This window comes from Molothrus aeneus, chromosome Z (assembly GCF_037042795.1).
Source record: "Molothrus aeneus isolate 106 chromosome Z, BPBGC_Maene_1.0, whole genome shotgun sequence".
In the NCBI taxonomy this organism is placed as follows: Eukaryota; Metazoa; Chordata; class Aves; order Passeriformes; family Icteridae; genus Molothrus; species Molothrus aeneus.
The window spans coordinates 49096579-49123577 of NC_089680.1; the positions used below are offsets into that span (position 1 = coordinate 49096579).

Below are 26999 nucleotides of genomic sequence, written 5' to 3' on the forward strand. Positions count from 1 at the left end.
ATGGGTTGCTTGGAAGTTCCTGACAGGCAACTAGTGTTAGTGCTGGGCATATAGAATTTCCCACTTTTGTTATAAATTAGGAAGCACCTGTTCTATCTGCAGTCTACACTCCATCTGTGTTATCCCCCTGAGACCCTCCACAGGCCAAAGCTACAAAAAGTTTTGCTGCTTTCCAGGCATACTTAGCACCAAGAAATCAGAGGTGGGAGCATATTAAAGCAAGAGAGGATCTTCGAAAGTTAAGTCCATACACACACACACACACACACAATTTTTATAAGTCTGGTAACATTTCCAAGAGTAAATAAACATCTCTGGCAGACCACATGAGTAAAAGGATGTATCTAAAACAAACCAAACTTTTCAGTTGCAGGAGTATCAGGTCCTTATTTCATGGCCTTCTGGGACCAGCACACTCCAAAGAAAAGGACTGACAGTCTGAAGAAAAAAAATCTGGCTCAGGACATAACTGGACAAATAAATCTTCTGCAGATGCTCAGGATTAATTGTAAAAATCCTCACAGTCACACTAAATCATACCTCATCCTGCTCACACATTGGCTTAGCACATAGTGAAGAAGTGAGTTATCTATCATATGGACTTGATATAGGAAATATGACATTTTTTCCTCATTTCCTGACCTCAAGAGCAGAAATGCATGCTGAAAACTCTGGTGTGATGGTGTTCACAGGGGTCTTAGGATGAAGGAAGAGATGAGGATCTGACTCCATGTTTCAGAAGGCTTGATTTATTATTTTATGATATATATTACATTAAAACTATACTAAAAGAATAGAAGAAAGGTTTTCATCAGAAGGCTGGCTAAGAATAGAATAGCAAAGGATGATAACAGAGGTTTGTGGCTCAGCTCTCTGTCTGAGCCAGCTGGGCTGTGATTGGCCACAAACATCTAACATGGGCCAATCAAAGATCTACCTGTTGCTTTCCACAGCAGCAGATAATCATTGTTTACATTTTGTTTCTGAGGCCTCTCAGATTCTCAGGAGGAAAAATCCTAAGGAAAGGATTTTTCATAAAAGATGTCTGCAACACTCTGGTATAGAACAACTGCTATAACGCAATAAATTCCCTCATAACTCATGTCTTTCAGCACTTATGTCTGTCACTGCAATTAGCATTTCATCTGTGAGGCTGCCAATAAATAACAAGTCTCATATTAGTCCATTTCCTCATGTCATTTTTAATGAATGATGAATGACATTTCATCCATGTGTTGTAAAATACTGGCAAGAAATCTATTTATCTTACACAGCAGAGCCTCTTCATATGCTGTTTGCAAAACATTGACTAGATAGCCAAAAAGTATTGCATCTCTATCTACTAACTGAAGTACATGAGACAGTTCAAGTACCACTGAATAATAACTTTAGTCCTTAAAAATACTGAAAGGCATTAGAAAAAGCAGAAGTCCTTCTCTGCTGTACTTTCAGTTATAAAAAATCCCTTTCATGTTTATCATATTACACTCAATAAATTCCTTCACCTTTTCACCCACACATTACAAGCATGTGATAGACAAGGAAGAATTCTATGTGTGGCATCTTCTCCTGTGACTTCATAAAGTTTGGAATTATGCAGAACCTTCCTGCCTTAATTTCAAAAGCTTAATTCTATTAAGTAATTTTTAATTTCTCAAAACAGACACTGTTGACTTACACATGGAAAATATTTACTTTTTGCTTCTGATAAACCTATCATGTATAATTGACATTAATTAGGTATGTCATGGTGCAGGGCAAAGATTATAAACTATTGATAGTACACAAGGAATTACTCCTGCATGAAACAGAAATGAAAAAATTCCTTATGTCACTTCACCATTTATCTGCTTTGTATGTTTGCAGCACTTCCTGATCAGAAACCATATAGAAAAATACATATTCCACCAAATTAAACACACATTAATTTTTAAATAAGGCAGAAAGTGTGACAATAAATCAGCTACCAACCTTGTCAACCAGTGTCCAAAGTCTGGCCGATGAGCCCACTGAACACCTGTCTGATTCAAGGATCGAAGCAGCCGACAGCAAATAAGGATGATCCATGGAGTTGCTAAGCTTATCCACTTATCTGATCCTTTTATGAATTCAGATGAAGAGGTAGCCTTGCCCAGTTTTGAATTACTTGCAGCTGGAATGTCTATATTCTTGCACTCAGAGGATTCCCTGACACTATCAAAATTTTGTTTCACATTGGTGCTATGTTGAGGGTCACATTCTTTCAGAAGAAAATTATTTCTACAAAGTTCCTGACACAGCACCAAACAAAGTGTATTGATAAGAAAATACCAGGTTTGATGTTCCTCTTCTATAAAACTGCTTGCCCCCAAACTCAAAACATGGCCAATAGTTCCAGCCAGAATCAGGACATCTATTTCTGACCAGCTATAACTGGAAGCAACAGGATTCTGAAAAAAAAAAGAAAAGAAAAAAAGAAGTGGTGAAAAAGTATGTAAAACTTTCACTTGTAAGTATTCACCAATGAAAACAAAACAAATAGCAGGATAACTTATTTCTATCTTTAGAAATTCAAAATTTTAGTGAAGCATACTCAGCACTACAACATAGTAATGATTTTTAAAACTGCATTCTGTTTAAGGAATAAAACTTCTCTATGAATAATCATCACAACTTTACAGATTAAGATTCCCTACCACCCTGTAACAGAAGGTTCAAAGGAAGTTCAGGCCCTGTCGCATATCGGTAGAAGTAAAAATAGAAATCCGGCAGAAATCTTGAGATATAGATAATAGGTAATTCTCTAGTAGTTGAAATCTGTGATATCTTCAACTCAATGCAGTGACAGCCTTCACTACTCAAGTTAACAAAGTTGCTGCCTGATGGCACCCGTGACCTTGCTTAGCTTGAAATGCGTCCTTCATCATAAAATCTACTTTAAACCTTTACCGATCTATTATTTACTTTACAAACTGTGCTTATCTAAAACCACAATATTTTTTGTCTAATGCCTTCATTAGCTCAATTTCCTGTTCTCAGCAGCTAATTGGAATTGCCTTACCATTACTACCTTCAATGGTAGGGCTACAGAGAAAGCATAAGGGCATGAGGAAGTTGAGAGTACCCAGTTTATTGCTGTTATCAAATAAAGAACCATTTCAGCACAAAGAGAAAGCCATGAAAAGACCACAGAGAGACACAACCATGGTAAGTATGCACTAAGGAAGATCATAGAGATGACCAAAACTCTTCAGCCATTAACTGACAGGCCAGTAAGAAATCACAGGCACAGCTCTGAAGAGCATCAGTCTGGACTCTAACAGATAAGGGAGAAGTGACAGTACATGGGCATTACAGGTATCTGAGAGCGCCTGTGGATCTGTACCAACTCATTAAAGAGAGATTCAAGAATGTCAAGGGTGGGGAAGAGGGGGTGGTGAGGAACATGCTGGAAGCAGGGGCAAAGTAAGAGGGGAAAGGAGAAAGGATTCAGTCATATATAAGCAGGAGCCAGTGGACATCTCGGACTGAGCCCTGTGCCTGGTCACTGTGGTCTATCCTGTCTTACTAAATCCTCTCCTATATTCTGTTCAACCCCATTCCCTGTCCCACCTGTGGGTGTTTCAAGATGCCACTGCAAGTAGCTGGGGACAAGCCTGTATGTCAAAATCTTGAGACCAGAGCAAGTAAAAGCAAGAACCAGAGGACACTGGAACCACCAGGAGCTTCCTAACAATACCTTAATGAATAGGCTAGCATACATGCTTGTGAAGAATTTTGGGAACGACATTGTCAATACACTGTCACACATTACTATTTTATTTTATCTAGTTTTGCACTATTACAGAATATTATGCAGAATCTCTTAAAATGTATTTGAAGCACCTAGTGAAACAAAAATTTAAAAGCCAGACTGAAATTACTGCATGCCATTTTTACTTCAGAACAAAGATATCTGAAACTACTTTCACATTCATTTCTTTAACTGTATATTTTAACTACATCATCCTCCTACATCTGACCTATGAACAAACTTTTTAAAAAATCTTGAATATTCACAGGGATAAATTTCAGAGAGAAACTACTAAATTAAAAGATGTACAGTGTACTACTATTCCTGCACAGTTTAAGTCATGTTTATAGAAAATCAAACCAAACTGACCTTTGAGCCAATAATAAGTAAGCAGGTATAAACAATACCTGTTTGTGTTTATGACTTACTGACAGCAGTATATGTATTTTTGTCCAATAAGCAAGACAATGTAACATCGAGAGGACAACAAACACATGATGCAAGAAGATAGTTAACATTATTAGTTTTGGTTTAGGAAAAAAAGAACTTTTGCAAAATCGAAATTTAATGACATGTATGTGAAAGGACGCAGGAGCTATAACTACAATTATGACCTATTCACATCTGCTTCATTTCTTGTGTTGTTAAAGAATACATTACATCAAACTCATTTAACTTAAAACAAAAACCAACAGAACACAACAACACAAACAAACATACAAACAAAACCCCACACAACCAAAAAGTCTTCATGAGGTTACACACAACAATACTGGAGAGAAAAATACCAATAATCAGAAAAAATGCCCAGGTTCAATCTAAATTTACTAGCATTTGAAATTTCTTTGGTGTTCTAAAGACCACTCAGGTTTGTTTAGTACTCTATTCTGAAAAGCAAATACCATAAGCTGGTATTTGGAACAAAAGGACAAGGTCTCTGCAAAGACCAAAGAGCATGAAATTCACAAAGCTGAGACAAGAACAGTACATGATGGATCTTCAGCAAGTTTAAATTCCAATAATTCTATCACGCTGACCTTAAAGATCTTGGCTAACTAAATAAACGAGCATGTAAGCACCATCAGCTTGCAGAGACAAAGGAATCTGAGATCCTAAATAAATGAGAATGAAAAAGTCCATGATATAATTTGTCTTCTTTGTAAGACATAACATAAAATCTATAGAAGGATTGGTCTCTTGTATCTGGTTTCTGTCAGCAACTGATATGAAAACTGAAGAAGTGATGCATTATCAATGGGGAACATACAAAAATCTCATTAAAATGATGGCATTAATGTGAAAAGTCCCAGGATCAGAAATCTGTATTTTTTGCCTGCTTGTCTCTCCTAACTTCAGTGAAAAGAGAAAAAAATTACTCCTACATTTACATCAAAGGATTAAAATCCAATGACATTTACAGATAAACCACATCTCAGATCAGAGTTAAATCACTATGCAAAATTAAAAATTATGATGCAAATTATAATCTCCCGAGCCTTGATAATCTTAAGAAATTCTAGAAATACCTTCATCAAGGTTTTCTACATTTACTTCTAATTCCTTATATAGTAACTAACTGTGCCTTATTACGAATGCCATGAGTATGGTGTCATATACAGTCTGACCTTCGATTATTTAGATTGTACCTATTTTTTAGATTTGGTTTAAAGGCATTGAAATGTGGGTCTTACTCTGATATTCACAGCTCTGTTTTTCCAGCTGCTGAACATTTCCAGCCCTCAGGAACTCAGCAGACACTCCAGACACTAAAAAACCTGTATTACTCTCAGTTTGTTTGGTATCTTGGCAAAAAAATCTTAAAGCAAAAGCTTTTGTTTAGAAATCTTTAAATGCCAGGTTTCAAACGATGTAAACATATCATCTCCCAAGCCAAGGCAACTTTAACAACTGATATATCAGCACTAATATTTAAGCAACACAGAAACTGACCTCTCTGCCCCATCTTTGAACATACCTTGCCAGCTTGCAAAAGTGTCAGTACATAAATGACAGAGTACGTGCACTTTTGATCATTAAATTTTGAAACTTCTTCACTTTGAAATAAAGCCGCCTGCACTCTAAGTCTTATTCCAGTTACTTTTTTTTTTTTGTGATTAACCATCTACAGCTAATGCCTGAGAAATTCTGCAACTACTCTTCAGAGGAGAAACATTTTATTTTTCATGCTCACCTTCACTCACAATTTAAACACTTATCATTATGTTCCCTTCTGATACCTGAGCTCCCTGAACCCATGATTCTCTATGATGGTAACTTTTCCATGACAAAGTACTACAGATCACACTTGCTCCTACATTTTCACAGCAATTTGGGATAATTTTTGAACACTATCTGGTAAAGACACTACCTAATCAGCTTTTTTCTCCCCAGGTCAGAAAATGACAAAAATATTTTAGGTGCAATTGCATAAAAATGTAACATTGTTCAATTCATCAAGAATATCAAAAAAAGGAGGAAAATCAAAAGTACCGTTAAATGAACAGGTGCTTTAAAATAAACTGAAAGAAGGACATTTTGTATATGTTATAAAAACCCACTATAATTCTGCATAATGAAAATTCTCAAGACCTCTACTTGACAAGCCTTAACTTCTGTATTCTAGTTCAAAAAAATGGTTAGTTTTTATTTCTAACAGAAACAGGGAAAAAACCCCCACAATTAGTAGTAGTAAATACTATGCTTATATCAACTACCAAGCAATTACAGTGAAACTATGAACAACAAGTTAAAATTTTAAACAATTTTCTGGAATTCATAAAGGGCTGCAGAACTATTTAAAGCCTGAAGTATCACTAAAAGAAGGGACTGGTTCTGCTAAAAACACAGCAATCAGAATCTATAAATAACCATCAGGAAGCAGATGCTAACACTGCCTGCACTGGTCTTCAGAAAATTCATGAACTTGGTAATCAGTTTCTATATTCAGCCACAGTGAGGAAAAAAAAGCATTACAAATGAGAAGCACTTCAGAGAAATCTTTAGAAGAGAACGGAAACAATTTGAAGGAAAAAAGCTCTGAAGCCATTAACAGGAGAGCTTATCTTAATTACTTTTAGAATACCTACATTTTATCGTATAGCTTGAGCTTAGAAAAGGCTTTTTAGCTTTTTTTTTTAACCAGAAAGGGCAAGATTCAGGATTCTATTCCCACCATCAGAAGATGAGGGCTTCAGAATTCTGTCAGAAGTGGACTCTACAGGCAGATTCACAAAACATCTGTGGAGATGCACAGGTCACAAAACACTTGGATTCAGAGATATTTTAGCATAAGTGACACTCACAACTCACACAGAAGGCCCCTCGAGATCAACACACAGCATACAAAAGCAACCCATTTCTCCCCTGAAACCTAGGCATTCTACTGGAAAGGGGATGAAAGATGGAGATGAACGTTTGGAACTCATCTTCATTACAAGCAGCACCAGATTTATACACTGCTCCTTTCACATTCTCAGGCTCTGTATTTGTCTAAGCAGACCCAAAAAAACCCCGCCACATCATTCTACAACAGCCTTGAGACTGATAAAAATGTTATTCAGAACCAAGCCACTGCTTTTACACATATCTGGAATGAAGGCACATACTAACTAAACCCAAGAAATATTTCAAGCTTTGTTTGGAACTTGAACATCCCTGACTGATGCGATGAGATACATCCAGTAATTCAGTCACCTATGGAATAGGAGTGAAGACAGGATGACAAAAATGTATTTCTACAGAATTACTATTACCTAAACTTCATAAGATTTACTTAAGCTTCCCCATTTTCAGATATATCTCAGGTAGGAATACAATCACAGACCAGCCTGGGATGGAGAATCCAGTATTTTTTATTTCTATCTGCCCCAGCCCTGGAAAAAAAACCATACAAACAAACCTGGAAAACATTCCTGAAAATCGCATTTGTGTATTATCAACTTGAAGCAGATGATCTGAGGGTAGTGAGACACTAGAACAGGTTGCCCAGAGAAGCTGTGGATGCCCCAACAGGGTCAGGCTAGACAGAGTTCTGAGCATCTGGTCCAGTGGAAGGTGTCTCTGCCCATGGAAGGGATTTGGAACCAGATGATCTTTTGTATCCCTTCCAACCCAGACCATTCTATCATTCTGTGATTCTTTGAGACTATCCACCTGGAGAAGAAACGTATCATCTCTTGCAATTGCTTTCCATGCTACTGAAGTGGTATGTACGTAAATTTTATGCAGGTCCACAAAATGCATCATATTTCGATTTCTACTGTTTACTAAAATTAGAAAAACTAGTAACAAAATGAAGGACAAGTTTATCTTTCGTAGTTGTGTTTGTCATTGCACACCAAGTACGTGTGAGATTTCTACACTGAAGCATTAATAATTATTTCAAGATTATACTTTTCTTCTTTTTCTAAGAAAAAAACCACCTAGTCAGAAATTATGGAAACAAAATTATAATCTGGCATAGTTTGAATAAAATATATTAGCAACCCTACTTATAAGAATTTAAATCTACACTCAGGAATTACAGCACATATCTGCACAGACTGCAAAATAAATCTTTACTCAGGAATTCTGAATTTTCTGAATTGTAAGAAATACAGCTGTTACAAAATGTTTCTTCAAGTTGGAAAGTTTGCTTTTTTCCTTGATAGAGTATGTTGTCATATCATAAAAGCAATGTACTTGCCCTATTTTGTCAGACACTAAAAAAAGGTACTAAACCCCCAAGCTTGATTCTACGAAACAGATTGATGAAGGACCGTACTGCACAGAGACTGCACCATCAAATGGAGTACTATGAACAGTGAAGCTATTGAACATCAGAGACCTTTGAAAAATATGACTAACAAGCAGTAGAAAAAACAGCTAGAAGCTGATTTTATGGTCTGACTGATGGCTCTTAGCACACTGAGTTTCACAGTGGAAGAAAAGGCATTGAAAATTCTCTTTCCTTTGAATTACCTGTATTCTACTGAACACAAACAATAAAACTCATCAAGTAACATACAGAAGGTACCTCCTTGCACTGAGAACACTTTGGAACTCCCAAGATTTTAACAAACTCTATTCCTTAAACTCAAAAAGTAGAAAAGACAGATTAAATTATCTCTCTCTGTTGCATTTTCAAAACTATTTAAAAAACCCAAACATTAGTAACACCAATACAAGAAAAGGTATACTTACAGCATTACTGTCTGTTGTATCATCACTTTTCCTTTGTTCATATTGTTGTAAAGCATTATACATCTTGCTTTAATTGCAATTGTGAAACCTAACTATGTAAAAGCATAGGATTTGTACAAGGCATAACTGTTTCCAATCTCATAAAGTCAACCAGAAAATACTGTACAGTATTTTAAAAAAATTCTTCAAATCATGTCAAAAAAGCACTTCTTAGATCTTCATCAGGTCAGTATCATGCCACAGGAACAACAACACATTTCAATTACAATTTTAAATAATAATACATATTCATATTGCATTACAAATAAGAATTTCTTTAAGCACATGCAGAGAAAACACAATTTTAACTGACAATATTATGAAAGATATAAGATAGCATATGAAAGATAAAACATTTTGAAACACAATTAATGCATGCTCTCACCTTCGGTGGAAGTCTGTAATTCTCTAAGATCTTTCCAACAGCAGATAAAATACCACACATGAGTGCAGAAATCAGCATCATCACTCCAACTGCTGTTAACCAGGACATACTGCAGAAATAGCACAAACTTTCTGCTGATGTGCATACAATGACATGAACAGCACACAGCATCAGACACATTAAGTAAAACAGCAGAGAGAACAATGGAGGGGAGAGGGGCACTTCAAATTCTGCCCGCTTGCTCAAGGCTTTTGGAACACTGAGCAAAAGCAGTATCAGAACCTAGAAAAAAAAGAATTAATACCTTGAAAATTGAGGTTAGCTATAGCATACAGTAAGAATTCACATAAAAAATCATGCTGCTGTCATCCACGTCACTATGCTAATATGCATACTTTGTAAAAACAACGGTGAAGAATTATGTTGGATTTCTTTTCCCTCAGTAAGATATTACCATATAAATGGGAGAACCCAATATTGTCTTTTCACTTATTAAGGGCTTAAACACACAAGTTCCCAAGTTTAATAAATCATCATTTGCCTCCTCACCTGTGGCAACCAATGATATGTATGACCTTCATTCCCTGTAAAAGATCTTGAACTCCCAGTATCAAAATAGTTCCTAAGCAAACAAATGTGACCCGTTGTTTGTCACCTGTAAATCCCTGAACTTAATCCACTCTGTCAAAGGAAATTTATTTCCTGTATGAGAAATACATATGTATGAGATCCTGCTGAGCTAAATAGCTTCCCAAATGAGGGGAAGTTCTCATACCATCACACAAGTGTATGCTGAATTTCTAGTTTATGAATTCTCCCAGTACTTCTTTTATCTCACCTGATCTTAGTTGAATTTATTGGTTTTACTTTCACTTTGCTCTGACCTGCACACAGATCAAGCAGAATTCCAAGTTTTCTCTTACATAACTGTGGCAGCAGAGATGATCAACACAAAGAAACTTTCTGCAACTCGTATACAAACCTTTACCAAAAAGTGGGAAATTTCAGCCACACGCTAAAATGCTTGCAAGCTGCAGAGATGGAGCTAGGACTAGACTGACCTCAATCAGCTGGTGCTAGAGCAAGATTAAAACAAATCAAAACAAAAACAACTATATCAGACCACTGTCACCCTGTAATCTTTCACTGTCACTTGTGAAGACCTATGCCTAAAATTTTTCCCACACTACAGTGAGACATAGTAAAGTAGACAAAAAAAATCTTTGGAATAGTCTGCTGTTTCTTCATATTCTACTGCATATTTCATTTGGTTATGAAAATATGCAGTTATGGCTTAAGTCTTACATTTCAGCCCATCACTCAAAACCAAAACAGCACTCATGGCAGGAAAATGCTTGAACTGTAGGTATCTACCAAACTAAATTTAGGTCTTTTGAACAAATGCACTGTCATCAGTTCACATCTCAGAGGTATTCTCCTCATCTGAAATACAGGATAAATGGCATTTATAGCATAATGTAGTTTGAAGAGACATCTGAGTTTCTCTACTCTTATTTATTCAGTGAAGGTGGAAAATTGATATCAAGACAAAAACATTTTGGAGAGCAAGGCAGTTTCTTTAGTGTTGCACTGGAGAAAATAAATAACTCCAGCCATTTTGCTGGAGTCTTACAGCTACACTAAGCATACACTTCTCAACAAAAATTTCTGTGGTTAGTAGCTGCATATTTCTTTGATGAAGACTGATTGTGTATAACACCTAAGATTTGTTTTCAAGAAATAGTAAGCATCTACAACTGCAGACCAAAAAAAAAATCTAAAGTAACTGTCACCAACTTGAATGCACAGGTTCTGAAAATAAAGGAACAAAGAAAGATATGCACCTTCAGCTTTGCACTGAACTTTGTCCACCTCCAGATCTTCCATCTGTAGAGCAGGAACAGAACCTACCATCCCATCTACCCAAGGGCACCATGGAACTCATTCCTGTGAAGTGATCAGCAGAGTGACTAACCCCACTGAGCACTCTACCAGAAAGCCATTTCAGAAGCACTCTATGCAGAGAGCAGTGCATGGGAGACAAGGCACAGAGCCCCGTCAGAACAAAGGAGACCCAGTACTTGAATTTCCCCAAAACATCACTTGGAGAGATCCACTTAAAATTAAAGATATGGTATTTCTTATCCTTGTAACTACAAGAGATATGAGGAGGTAACTCTACAGCAAGTATTTATTTCAGGGCTCTAAATCTATCAGTACAAGGAACAGTTCCTGGAACTGTGAGAATTTTCCATATAAGGTATTGCCTGTTTGCAGCAGCTATACTCAATATTAGATAAAGAGGAACAGCTAGGGATTTACTTGCCAGACTCTTTTTCTTTTTCCTAATGCAGTAAAGTTACTCAAAAATAGGAGGCTAACTAAAATGGGAGTAATTAAAGTTGTAGCACATCTGCATATCTACTGTAACTAGATACATGAAAATGTAAGTAATTCATATCAAAAGCACAGTTGAATCATTTTAAAGGCCAGATTTTACTTTAAGAAGAGTATTAATCATGCAAGCAGAATGTCAGCCAACCCTAAGAACCCATATTCAGTAATTTTAAAGACTAGTAAGTGTATACATTAGATATCCAACACCAAGATACTTTACTTTTGTGCACTTAACTTTTACACAGAAAAGATTTTCATACCTCCATGATGATCACAGTCCCCACCATCATTGAATACATGTCATATTGTGCCACTTGTTTGCTTAATGAAGAACTCAAAGTCTTGAGGGCCTCTAAGTATTGCTTCAGGACCTTCTTTCCAAGATTTAAGAGTATTTCTGAATTATTCCCCTCTAAATACAATTTGATCCAATTACCATGGGATTTTTCTGCTATCTTAAAATGTTCATATCCGGGATCTGAAGAGAAAAAGAGAAAAGAAGAAAGAGGGTCCATGAACAAAGATTACTTGGAGATGTGATCATATTTTTTTATTTGCTTGTAAAATGTATAAAAACATATAATTGGTATGGCAGTTGAAAAGTTTTTCATGGGTACAAAATCACACTATCTTTCTGGAGCAATACCAGTTACTTGGAATAAAAGCAATTAATTCTAACCTAATAAACTGTCAAGACCTCCAACAATTGACAAACTTATTAGAATAACCATTCATTTTTACAAAATGTTTCCAGGACAAACAATTTAAACCCTTCAGATACTGGAGGGGGAAGAAAGCAATGCTGTCCAACGGAACACATTGTATAAGCTAAATAGGAAATTATCAAAAAATAGCTGATATATAGGGAAAACACCAAATGACACAACACACATGCCACATCAGCTGGTAGTACGGGTTGGATGAGTGGATGGTGAAGGTGGACTGAGAACTAAAAGAAAGGCAGAGCTCAGATGGTTTTAATCAGCAGTGTAAAGTCTATCTAGCTGGAGGCCTGTTAGTAGCAGCATCCCCTAAGGATCAACACTGGATCCAAAGAAGTTTAACTTAATCACCAACAACTTGGATGAAGGCACAGAGGCCTCCCGTGAGCAAGTTCCCTAATGACACAAAGCTGAGGGGATGGCCAATACCCCAGAGGGATGTGCAGCCCTTCAGAAGTACCATGCCAAGCTGGAGGGACGGGAAAAGAAACATCTGAAATTCAACAGAGGCAAGAGCAGGGTAATCCTCCTGCACCTGGGGAGGAACAACCCCAGGCACCAGCACAGGCTGGGGGTGACCTGCTGGGAAGCAGCTCTGTGGAGAAGAACCTGGGGGTCCTGGTAGACAACAAGCTGTCCATGAGCCAGCAGTGTGTCCTGGGGGCCAAGAAGGCCATTGGGACCCTGGGGTGCATTAGGGAGAGCATTGCCAGGAGGTTGAGGGAGGTGATCCTGTCCCTCTGCTCAGCCCTGGTGAGGCACATCTGGAGTTCTGGGCTCCTCAGGACAAGAGAGACATGGAGCTTCTGGAGCAGGTCCAGTGGAGGGCAGCAAAGATGATGAGGGGACTGAAGCATCTCTTCTACAAAGAAAGGCTGAGGGAGCTGGGCCTGTTCATCTTCAAGAAGAGATGGATGAAAGGGGTCTTCATCAATGTCTGTAAGTATCTGAAAGGAGGGTGTCAAGAGGAAGGAGCCAGGCTCTTCTCCATAGTGCCCAGCAACAGGCAGGAGTCTGCCTGTTGACAAGAGGCAACAGGAACACAGAAGTTCTACCTAAACATGAGGAAGAACTTTTTTACTCTGTGGGTGGCTGAGCACTGGAACAGCTTGCATGGAAAGGTTGCAGAGCCCTTTTCTCGAGATATGCAAAAGTTGTCTGGACACATTCCTGAGTAATGTGCTGTAGGGGATCCTGCTCGAGCAGGACGGTTGGACTAAATAAACTGCAGTGATCCAGTCCTATTTTACCTAATCTGTGACTCTGCTTTTCAAATACTGATCATTGAATACAGTATGCATTCACAATACAAATTCAGTTGATAACACATGGAAAGCAAGAGCATAATTTTCAGAACCTCATAGCTCACTGGAACTTATGTTATGCATGAATATTCACATTTATCAGCATTTTTTCTGAAAAATATATGTTTAATTTCACTTCACACTAATAGTACTTGCTATTTCCCTGCAATTTAATTTGAGAGGTAATGATAACTTAAGTACAAAAAGTCGATTTGGAAATTTTATGTAACGTGCAGTTCTTCCCTTTTTAGCTTAAAGTACGGTGAAACATTTGCTGTACAGTTTCAGACAAGAAAGGTTAAAACAATGAGTGAAATAACTTTGGTGTCACAAAGACTTAAGCTGCAGTTCTTTTTCACTCCTCGTAGATGAACAGTGTATTCCACTTGGAAAAAAAAACCACTTTATTTTTTTAAGCCCTTTCAGCAAAAGTGCATTATTAAATCTAGAAATATTTTAAATTTTATTTCAAGTGAGTGAAGCTGAATGAAGTATTTCTATTCTCAATTCATATAGTCATGAAAGAATTACTATTTTCATGTCTCTTACCATACAAGATATTTCATCATTTACTGTGGGCTGAATTTAAGGTGAGAATTTTAAAAGGCAATGTGTTTAAAAGGCAACTCAAAATGTGCAGTTTGTTTTCCTAAGACTTCTAGCAGACTCCAAGGCATGCTGACCCTGCTATGCAGGGGACTTGCAGGAATCTGCCAGAAAGCACAATCCAGCCAGCAGCAAACACCTGTATATCAAGATAGTTGCCAGTGCACACAGACGATTCTATTTCCTTCCTGTAATTCTTTTAACTTCCCTGTAAAGTTTCTCGTTCAGTATATTTGAAATAAGAGTTAAATATTCATACGTTTGAGGACATCCATGAAGGATCATCTAAAATGAGCTTTAATCAAACTGAGATTTGGCATGACACTTTTTCATTATACAGAAGACTGAAATGAGTTCAAGCTATATTTTGAAACATAAATAAATTTTCTCCACATCTTCTGCTCCATTTTCATGCTTCTTGACTAGTCTTCCTCTTCAGCCCCTTCAGCATTTTTATTTCATTCTCATCTATTCCTTTCCATGCTAACTGCCCATCAAAACAATGGTGTCCATGCTATGAAAGATGACTTTTAGCCAAACTCTCATGAATGAATTATTTAAAGATCTTTCAGAGAGGAATAGAAGACCATGGTTGCCAAATTTCATTAGAGAACTTCAGTTATATTGGTTAAGTGGCACATTTATATGCACAAGGCATAAAATAAGAAGGGTCATGGGCATTAAGTTGTTGGAGACACATTTTGGTAACAGGCGGGTAATACTGGCAAGTCACTCCCATACAGGATACTTATAAAACAAGTCAAAATTGAAGCAAAATCCAAAGAAAGCTTGCCCAGCTGCATATTTCACAAAGCACTGGCAATGTTTTACTTGCATAGTATTACATTAGCAATTTCTGCTTCAACTTCACTACCATCTTATCACAACCAGATGGATAAGCTTTGCAAGCATCTGTTTGACAATAATTTCACTGAGTTCCAGTCACAGGCAACAATAATTTAAAAAGAGTTATAAGAAAGAATGAATAATGTAAAAGTGACTTCTCCAGTTTCAACATATACATGTCCCAGTAAAAGTCAAATTATTTTAATCTAATACAAGTTTAGGATCAGTCCCAAATTGAAAAGCTTGCACTCATTTTAATACCACCAGCCAACTTGCTCTCCAGCATGGCTCTTCATTCCACTGTAAAATGTCCTTCAAAGAAGAGGTCCTAATTTATCATTCAACTACATGTTCAGAAGTTCAGAACATAAAGGAAGCATTGCTAGATACCTAGGGCTGCCTATCTTACACTGAGGTATGAACTTGCTCAAAAACCCAAAGTGTGTTTTTAGATAATTCTTCTTTCAGCTTTTTAATTTTTGCTGGCTATTTTTATTCTCCTTTTTCAGACTTTTTCTTTAGCTGCATGTATCCACATCTATCAAAAGAAAATCTTATGCCTCACATTACAATTTATTACCATGTTTCAAAAATATATGTTTTAAATAATAAAGCCCTTAGTCAACCTTCAAGTTTCTCATGTAAAATTTAATTTACTTGATGATATGCTTAAATGTGAGGATTCTTTTGAAGCTCAATAAAGCAAAGCCCAAGTCCCATTGAATGTTGTGCAGCTTTTTTGTTTGAAAATGCATGTTTATGCGAACAAATATGGTGGGGGGGGGGGGGGGAAGTTACTGACCTGCCTTCATTCTGCTCTTTATTTATTTTAACAGATACATTTAAAACACATTTGAAGATGAAATTATGAAATTTTTGTGTACTGTTACAGTTTGCTCTTAACATTGGAGCAGTTGAATTCAGGGAAATCCATGGCTTCTTTATGAAACAGCTTATTAAAATCATTCTGTCTTCCCATCTGACAGCAATTCAACTCAACTGACAGCTGACTTCATATCACTGTGTTAAGAAGGAAACCAATATTCCACCAAAAATGAATGTACATTTTATGATATAGCTTAAAAAGGGTGAGTCTTTTCCTGACCCAGTCATCGTCCTCATGGTCCCAACAGCTGTTGCTCTAATCTCTGTGCTGTAAGTTACAGCACTGGACAGGACTTCAAGAGTCAAAAATATATTTTTTTAAAGCAGCAAGGCTTATGCTATCCTTGCAAGTATAGGCATTTTTCTTAGCATTGAAACTGAAATGTTTTGATCCACTAGTTGTTCCTACAGGAGAATCTGCAGTGGAAAGCTTGAAACTGCAGCAGCAGTTTCAATATGAGTGATGTCCAACTAAACAAATGGGAGTGATGTCCAGCTGAATCCAACTATTTTTTGGGGTTTCTTTTACTCCAAAAAACCTGGCAGAAGACCTTATCTGTGGAATTCAGAAATTATACAGCTCAAGAGCTGTCAGCACAACTCTGCTGAGTGCTCAGATGTTCCATAAATACAGATTAAAAGGCTCTGAGTAGGGTGAGTTAAAGAAGATTGCTCAGACCTGTGTCCAGTCAGGTCTTGAATGTTTACAGGTATGAAGCCTCCACAACCTCTCTTGCCAACTCATTCCAGTGTTTGACAAATCTTACCGAAAAAGGTTTCCTCCAAATTTTTTGTGAGGACCACCAATTATACCCTGGTCCCATCTTGTTTATTGCCTCCCCTACATTGATAAGACCCCTCCTAAACAGTCCTAGCACCCTCAGCCCTTCCTCATATGACAGACATTCCAATCCCTTCATCACCTTCATGACCATGCACTACACTTACTATGTTACATCCACTAAATGATGGTACCGAGAAGCCCAGCACCAGACCCAAGACTCCTGATGCCCGCTCACCACAGCCGATAGGAGAGGCAGGACTGACCAGCCTGACTGTCCTCCTAATGCTACCTTGGATGCTATTGCGCTTCTTTCCACAAGGGTGCTCTGCTGCCTGATACTCAACTTGGTATCCCCAGTCACCCCGTGGTGGTTCCTCCAGCTGCGTCCAGCCAGCCAAAACCCAATCTGCTATGATACATTGGGATTACTTCTTCCCAGCTGCAGGATTTAGCATTTCCCTTTGCTGAACCTTAAGAGGTTCCTGTCAGCCCATTTCTCCAGGCTATCAAAGTGCTTCTGAGTGGCAGGAGACCCACCTATTGCATCAAGCACTTCTCCCAGAACTCTGTTGTGTCCTTCCTTTGCTGAGATGCCACTTTGTACCACTGGCCAGATCATTGATGAAGATGCTGAATAGTTCTGGCTTGAGTCAAGCCCTGTGGTTGATCACAATAGCTTTCAGGGAGACTTTGTGCCCCTGATCACATTCACATGAACCCAGCAGGTGAGCCACTTTTCAGTCCATCTCACTGTCCATCTATCTAGCCTGAAACGCAACAGTATGGCTGAAGCATCACATGAGCACCATGGATGGTGAAAATAAGACCTCCTCTAGTTGTCTGAAAAGCTACAATCCTTACAACAAATTCCTACGAAGCTACGATTCCTTACAATCCAACTGTCTGCCCTAGACACCCATAAAATATTGCCCATGTTGGTCTGTGCACTAATCCTGACTCAGAAGTTCTCAACTATTTCATCATCCACTCCCAGGAACAGCTACATGCCTGTCACCACTCTCTCACATAAAGATAAATTTTCCCTCCTCACATTCCAAACTTACAATCTTAGAATTGTAGAATTATTCAGGCTGGAAGTTGCTTTTAAGATTATCTCATTCATTGCCAGCACTGTTAATGGAGACATCTTTTGCTACATCACCATTCATTATTGGCTTCCAATCAGACATTAAGCCACCGACTTTACAGACATGCAGCCAATTTCTTATTCATTACAGAGTCCATTTGTCTAACCATATCACTCTAACAACAGCAGCACGAATGTTTAGGGAGGCCTTACCAAAGGCCTTACAGAAGTCTAAGTAGATGACACATCTTTTGTCCATCATAGGACACTAAATTAGCCAGGCTCAATTTTCCCATGGCAAAGTAGTGTCAGTAATTTCCAATAACCTTTCTGTCTTCCACATGTTTAAAATGTCTTCCAGGAAGATCTGTTCTGTGATCTTTACAAGTATAGCGGTGAGGCTGACTGGTTCAGCAGTTCCCAGAATCCTTCCTTTTTCCCTTTTTTAAAGAGCAGGCAACCTTCTTGGACATGAATCAGATTACTGAATATACTAACTTCTCTGCAAGCTAAGGGGAATCCGGAGAGATGTCTATGTTTCTGTAGTGGGATAGTGGGAAGCATTTATCTTCACTTAAAGGCCATGCAAAACAAATGGCCATCCATGCAGCTCTTGAGTTACATTTGTAAGTCACTGAGTTAGTGGCATTGTCTTTAGTACTTCTAGGCCTGAAGTATCCACATCACTCAAACAACACTAAAGAAACAGAACATACTGCTTCCCTGCCAGTCTTAACTGAACAGACCAAAGCCTTGCACATCTAGGACACTCTAAGAAAAACAAGACCCCCTCTAAGAAGTCCACAGAAACAGGGGAAATTGACATTAAGACTCTGTAAAAAAAGCTTAATTTCCACCATGTTATTGAGACTTTCCATTACTGAAAAGAGAGAAAGTCATTGTGGGTGCTTTGGCTCTCAAACTCTTTCCAGTATGGCAGCACCTCTAATAAGTTTGCAGTCACAAGCAAGCACCATAAAAATTTCTCACATTTTTATCCTCAGCAATTTTGACTTTCATTTCTCAGATGAAAGCTACAAGTTGAAATTAAACTGTTCTCAGACAAAAAATAAAATGAAAATGAAGATATAAACAAGAAGCTGGTAGAAACTCCAGCCTGTTTCATCAGTGTTTGCAGAAATACTGTAAGATAGGAGTTTTTTGATGGCATTTTCAGCAACACAGTCATATCCTGAAACCCCTCAACGGGGCAAGTTCCTCACTTGACACAACTGGGTCAAGTGAAGAAATTTGTGCAGAAGAAAAATGTCAGAAGAGATGGAGCATGGGTCCTGCTATAGGCATGTTGTTGCTACAAGCAGAATTTGTTCTGTTGAGATTCCTGGACAAGGTTTAATTATGATTAGAAGCTGTGATGTTGAAAGATAATTGATTCTTGACCTAGAACAATCATTTTGCTAAAATCTACGTTGGTATTCACTTTAATTATTCCTAGCAATACAACAGCTCTGCATTCTCATCTAGTTATTTTAATAATTCAACAGATTACAAATCAATTGACAAGCTTCAGAGTCACTTCAAGACATCTTCTAATGTCAATGGTAAAATATTCTCCTTCACCCTCTGACTCAATTTTTTTAACAAAATTATCATATTAACTTCATTATTTATACTGCAGTTTGTATCATGCTTCCTAATGAAATACAACATTTTGCTAGGTTTGGTTTATTTTTTCTACTTGTTTTTTATTCTTTCCTCCAAATAAATACACACACACACACACATTCATGCATTTTTAATAAGCAGTTCTCCAGGTTCTCATTTCAAGTAAATACATAAAAATGAAATAAAAAGATAACTTACCCTAAATTATCTCCCAGCTTTACTTGAAGCATCTTTTTATTTAAACTAGAAAATTCAGTCCATTGTGTTAATTCTCCAAATAGCTCAGAGTCAGTGCCCTATATAGAACACCTCACAAAGAGCAGTTATGAAACTACTGAGATTTAACTACACTGGCATTTTTACTTTAATCTTACTCCATCTTATTTTTGCTCTTTTGCCAACTAGGAATATTAGTAGTCATTTAAAAAATTGTATTCAGAAGCAGTATAAAGTAGGTTGCAGTAAAGATTGAATTTAGTACAACTGTTCTGAATACTGCTCTCAAAAGAATAGCTAACTTGCAGTGCAATGCCATACTATTGAATTTAAAAATCCAAACTGTTTTATAAACAACCTCCTTTTAGTATATCTGTAACATTTTTTTTAGCTAATTTACCTTTTTCATATGCAGGCATATTCTCTTGCAGCAATCTGCTGAGCTGGAACCCATTCAAGTGCATAAAACGTAGCTGTTCTCTCATTGTCTTGCCTCCAACAACTGGCAATATAAGGTTCCCAACACTGTTTCTTGAAATTGGTAGGCCAAGACCTATTGCCAGTGTGCTAGCTAAATCTGTTTGCTGCACATGCTCAGGTTGGGCTGGAGGAGCTAGAATGAAGAAAAAAAAAAAAAAAAGAGAGAAAGAAAAAGAGAGAGGAAAAGAAGTATTTCAATAACAAGTCCATTCTATTTCTCCAGAGACAGCTGGTACCTTTTTAGATTCAAAATTGTTTCATTGGTGTTAGATCAGCTATTTTAAGTGGTCTACAGAGAGCTGACTGATCTTTCTCAGCTGCTATCCTCTGCTGCTGTAAATCCAAAATTTATTAAATTCTTTGCCAGCGCCACTCTTCAATGATAATAACTACTGTAAACATAAAATAAATGTTATACAAGTAGAAGTAAGAAAATGGATGGTCCAGGACATCACCTTAATATCAAATTGCAGCCTACATCCTAAGAGAGTTTCATAACTTTTACATTAGAAATAATAGAAAACACTACAGTTGGTCGATTTAATATATGAACATAGAATGAAAACCTAAAATAATACTGACAGCATTCCAGAAGCATCTTGATATAATGACAACAGCTCAAGATTTAATTAATATCAGGTTGCTAGGAAAACAGAATTGGACATCAGACATGTTGAGGCTCCAAATCCATGGCTACCTGCAGGAAAACCTAGTGATTTTTTAAGGGTTCTGTGTAAGATTCCATTAACTTAACTGCAGTTATCAGGATTAGCCTTCAGTCCCACAGAAATCTACAGACATGAATGATTTTATTAACATAAGGAACCTTCTGTTTGTTTTGCCAGCTGCTTCTTTTCATCCTAAACCAGTTAGGTAACGGTGGTTTTCTATATGCTTTTATTTCATCCTCTTTGTAACTTCAAGCATTGAGTTTTGACTTAAATGCAGTATAGAAAGAATTCTATATAGTCTTTATTCCTCTCAAGGCTGCTTTTAAGAGCATTAAAATTTGCCTCATTTCTCATCTAGCTCTGATTAATCCCATACTTGTACAGAATGCCATCTATAATCTGTAAAGCCTCTTTGCATGAGTGCCTGTATGTCAGCAGTTTTCAGATTTTATCTTTAAAGGCAAGTTCTTAACTGGTAAAAAAAAGCCAAACTACCCAAACACATTTAGCCAATCATGGGTGACACATCTCTGTAGAAGGCTATACAAGTAATACTCTGACAGCATACTAAATGTAAAAAGCCCACAGGATTACTATTTTGAGGTCTACCAAATTAACCACCGTACATTTTGTTTACAGTAGGATCATAAGGAGCAGTCACTAGAATCCTGATTACTGTACCAATGAAAAGTAAACTGCTGGATATTTACAAAGGCATTAGAAATCACAAATGCTATTCCAAAAGACGGGTAAATAGATACGTTTCACTGAATTGTAAGAACTGCTCATTCAGGTTAAACCTCACAGAAACTAATTCCAATGAACAGGAGACTGCATTTACAGAATCTATACTCTTGTGGCCTGGCTGTCAACACATGCTAGTGAAATTCATAAAATAAAAATTTAGCCAAGAGTTTTGATCCACTCTTGACTTTGTTTTGTTTACAGACCTGAGAAGAGGTCAAGGACTCCTCAAGCAGTGCTTTCTACTGCAGCTGGATAACAACTTTACAGGAAAATCTACCTCCACCATGCTGCAGGAACTTCCAGCAAGATAAATAAATCAAAGTTTCTGCACAAAGGTTTTCGAAGAAAAGAAATCACATGGAAATGAACAAGTGGCAGAATGAAAGGCAGAAGGGAGTATTATTTTGAGGAAAATATTCACTCCTGGTATAATTGCATTCCACCTATCCACTCAGTCAAGAATTTTGTTTAAGCACAACTCTACAAAGTAGATTAAGATTCCCAGTTCATTTCTTTATTGCCTCTTGCCTTTAACTGTCTGTTTTTTGGTTTTTGTCATTATCTACAAGTAGAAAATCAGCTTTAGAACCATGTGAACTCACATCAGTTATATAAAACTAAGCAGCCTGTACAGTAAACAAACTCATGGTCCATATTCTATCCTTAAGACTTAGCAATCAATAGTTATGTTATCAGTGCCATCACCTCTCACCCTTTCACAAGGGTCAGATCAATTTAATGTTAAAAAATAATCAAATAATCCTATTTCAAATAGTCTCTAGTCTCCCTCCCAAGGGCTTTCTTCCTCCTTCTGGGGGACTCCGTGTGAGAAATTTTCATTCTTCTATCCTAGCTGTCTGAGAGAGAAGAATAGAGGCCAAGGAAGTATTCTGGCCCTGACACAGTTTCAACCCACTTCAAATAGGATTTTGTATATACATCTATTCATTTACCATTAGCCCAATATTCTGACAATAGAACTCATTAGCGCTCAATATTTGGATGTAAAAGTGCTGTAAAACATTATCATCTCAGAAATACACAATTCTCTCACTGGTTACAAAGCTTCATTCATGATTCTCGGTTTCACCAAGATACAGATGCTAACTTTAGCTGAATACAGAGTTTTAGACCACAAAGAATGGGCTTCCAAAATAACTGTAAAACAAACCAAAGCACTTTTCAAAAAGAATTATAGTATAATATAAATTAAGAGTTGACAGTGTGTTCTTGTCCTGGTTTCAATTGGGACAGAGTTAATTTTCTTCCTAGTATCCGATACAGGGGCTATGTTTTGGATTCAGTATGAGAATAATGTTGATACCACACTGATGTTTTAGCTGCTGGTAAGAAGGGCTTACACTAAATCAAGAACTTTTCCACGTCCTGTGCTCTGCCAGGGAGCATGAGAAGCTGGGAGGGAACACAGTTGAAGCAGCTGACCTGAACTGCTTTAAGGAATACTCCAAATCATAGCACATCATAGCCAGTATACAAACTGGAGGGAGTTGACTGGATGCTGTGGATTGCTGCTTGAAGATGGGCTGGACACCAATCAGCAGGTGGTGAGCAATTGCATTGTGCATCACACATTTCTCTTGGGTTTTATTCCTCTCTCTCCCCTCTTTCCCTTACAATAATAACTACTATAATCTACACATAATTATTATTGCTATTCTTTTTACAGCTATATACAGTAGTAGTGTTCCCATCCTATTAGAGTACACTATGCACTGGTACCTACTGGAGCCTTACACCAAGTACCATGCAGCCACCACCCATCCTGGTGGGGAGGAGAAAGAAAAGGTAAACCTCATGGGTCGAGACTAGAACAGTTTAATAATTGAAACAAAATTAAATATTATACTAATAACAGTAATGAAAAGAAGATGGGGGAAGAATAAAAACCCAAGAGAAAGAAGTGATTCACAACAAAATTTGTCACCCCCTGCTGACTGATGTCCACTCCATCCCCAAGCAGTGACTGGCAGCCCCAGTTTATATACTACGAATGATGTTCCATGGCATAAAATATACCTTTGGCCAGTTCAGGTCAGATGTCCTTGCTATGCTCCTTAATGTCTCCTTTTGCACCCGCTCAATGGCAGAGCATGGGAAACAGGAAAGTCCTTGATTCAGAGTAAACACGAAAACACCAGTCTGTTATCAACATTATTCTCATACTGAACCCAGAAAACAGTCCTTTACAAGCCACTAAGTGGAAAATTAACTCTATTCCATCTGAAACTAAGACAGTTCTAAAAACCGTAATGCTTCTTTGATCCTTACCACTTCTCTTCCCAAAAGCAGAACTGATAAACAGTAGTGGTGTGTGCACTTCTCCTTCTGAAGAGCCACCATGACTGCCTGTTTCAGACATTCCATGATCCCCACAAACAACTAACAAATTGGGAAGAGAAGCTTCCTCCTGCAAATCACAGAAAAAAAATCTAAGTTACCATACAAACAGAATTAATTTATATAATTTCACTATCTTCATCATTTTCAAACATGAATATGTCTCAAAATTAACTTCAGTTTTGAAACTTGCTCACCCTGGGGCAGATAATAAGAGATCACTGCAATTAAGTATAACTCAGTAATAGTAATTTTTAAAAGTTAAGGCATATTCATATCTAACATGCTTGCCAGTATCTTAGCAAAAAAAAAAAAAAAAAGGCACAAAAAAAGCTTTTTTAAAAATCCCTGAATTTATAGAGTTACAAGAAACTCTCTGGAAGACTAAATAAAGGCTATCACCATGAGAAGAAAATCAGGAGTCCCAGAAGAGCATCATTAACACAGACATAATCCCCCTCTTCATTCCCTCAGCTTCACTAAGTTTTAATATAAATGCCAAATTATTAATATTGTAAATACTAACATAATATCAATTCAATATTAAAAAATAATCCTGTTTCTAATGGTTGATAGTTTCCCAAGGGCTTTAGGGATTGAAATCTGACTGATTTGGGATTTAGATCTAACAGTCAATGAAGACTAATTGATAATGATTGTTGAAGAATGATGTTGAATGAGGTGTATGTTTCTGAATAAAGAGAAACAGAAACTTAAGTGAGGTCTGTCCAAGAATTTTGAGCTAACCAAAGCGGCAGAAAATTAACAGTCATTCAACAACAAAGCACTTTTGTATCATCTCTCGTTATTACCAGTACACATGCTATCCAAAAAATAAAGTGCTTTTATTATGTCTGTATTCTGAAACAAAGATAAAGGCTTGAATATAAGTGGCAAAAACAAAGATACTAAAAAACAGAAAACTGTAACATTCCTGGAACTTCCACACACAGGATTTAACCTTTTTTTTCATGTTATAGTACCCACTTGACTAAAAATATTATTAAAATTTCATGATCAGTTATTCTGAATTGCAGTAGCCAAAAACAAACAATAAAAAAAAAGAGCTTCAGGCCACCTGGAACTAGGACTTGGTATTTCAGTATCCAGACTGCTTAGGTAAGTGACAACTAGTATTTACAAATCTAAAAATAGATTCAGATGTGCTACATTTACCATAAAAAATGCAGATTAAGACCACCACTTCCATTTGAATTTATCAACTATCTAAGAATTAAGTATGCCTTCATAATTCTGGACATCAGAACCATTAGCTACACATGCCCATTCCTCCTTCTGCAGAATTTCATTACTTGAAAGCACATCAGTAACCATTTTAATTCACAAGTGATGAGAGAACTTTGGCAGGCATTCCTCTCCTCTTCCTGCACATCAAGGGGATATTATGTCCCACAGCTGCCCAGAAGAGGCTGTTAGCAGATGTTACTAAGGTCAGCCACCAAATCCTTAAAAATACTACACTGGGAAATGGCCCAGGAAAGCAAAGAACAGAATACACACTTTAGTCTATGAATAAAGAAGCTAACAACAACAACAACCAGCAAGCATTTTAATGTCAGTCCACAACTAACAGACATTGACCCAAGAAGAACCTGTATTACCTTTGAAAGAAGGGAAATATGAATCTTCTTCAGTATGTTATCCATTTCACGAAGTTTTGGTCCCACTAATGGGCTGTTTGGCCCAGTCATATGACCAATATGGTCCAACCCCAGATAATGTAGTATTAGGAGATCCCAGTCTTCTCTCTTTAGCACCCTATCCAAATGCCTGGTAACATTATCATCAACCTCAAAGAAAAGGAAAACAACTATATGGTAAAAAAAACCTTCCCTCTTTTAAAAAGCACAAAAAAATTAACCATATGCTACCCATGAAAATTCCATAGAAGTTGATGAACTTACATGGGCAATGTTAACAAGAAAAAAAATTTATTAGTTCAATGTCAGGCACTCAAATATATTTGTCTAACAAAATAGATTCTTCACCCCATTTAATCTTTTCTGGTAAGGACACACCAGGTTACATGCAGACAAGGCAATCTGTTTGCCAAGCTTCCATAGAAACTTTTAAAAACTGTCCCAAGAACTTTTCAGTCACTTTCACCCTGCACGATCCAGATTATCACTTCACATGTGATACATCATATCAAAAGTACAACAAAATGTCTCAGTTTAATGATGGGAAGCTCAGGGGTACAACAAACCCTAATTTCTCAGCTCCATTTTTGCTAGTGTGCAAACACAAGAAGGTGGAACTTGCTATGAGTAAAAGAACTGACAACACAGTGAGAAAGAAAAACTGAAAAGTTCTATTCAAACTAACCCAACTGTTTTCCTGCTTAGATTGACAATACATTTTTAGTTGCATATATTCTCTTCGGTTATTAAAAATCCCTACAATATTTCCCATGTGATACTACTTTGTTGAGTCTGTATATAACTACCAAAAGAACTGTAAAAAGCTGCATGTTTAATACACTGCATTAAGATAGCATAAGGACTGCATAAAGAGTTTGAGAGCCACATAACCACAGATCTAGTACAACATTGTACTTTTTACTCCACGTAGAAGCTTTTGCAAGTCTCATCAATATAAACAATTAAACACGTCTTCCAATTCACATTAGACCTTTCTAACTTTCTTAAATAATAAAATACTTCAGTCAGTAGCAGCAGGTCAATGGCTTGAGGTTTTAAAAATCATAAAGGTTCAAAAATGAAGTAAATTTGTCAAAGCATTTACTCTTCTAATGTGCCCAGAGTAAAAATTATCAGCATTTGTTTCACTTACTTTCTATGCTCCTTCTTTTACAACATAAAGAAACACTGCTCCCATTGCAATTACAAAAGTGATGCAATACTATAAAAGT

The 26999-nt window shown here is 37.1% G+C and overlaps 1 protein-coding gene across 2 annotated transcripts in view; it reads right to left on the bottom strand.

The window, feature by feature from the left end:
- Positions 1-26999, bottom strand: part of PIGG (phosphatidylinositol glycan anchor biosynthesis class G (EMM blood group)) — an 81040-nt gene that overhangs the window by 48861 nt on the left and 5180 nt on the right. The window contains exons 4-9 of one of the 2 annotated variants that reach the window (XM_066569655.1): positions 25729-25917; positions 24038-24176; positions 20251-20463; positions 12035-12252; positions 9378-9659; positions 1972-2429 (exon numbers count right to left, since the gene is read on the bottom strand). In XM_066569655.1, coding sequence (XP_066425752.1) covers positions 1972-2429; positions 9378-9659; positions 12035-12252; positions 20251-20463; positions 24038-24176; positions 25729-25917 — 1499 coding nt within the window. Of the gene's footprint in view, positions 1-1971; positions 2430-9377; positions 9660-11221; positions 11315-12034; positions 12253-20250; positions 20464-24037; positions 24177-25728; positions 25918-26999 lie in introns of those variants that run through there. The other variant, XM_066569657.1, reaches the window with a different exon arrangement.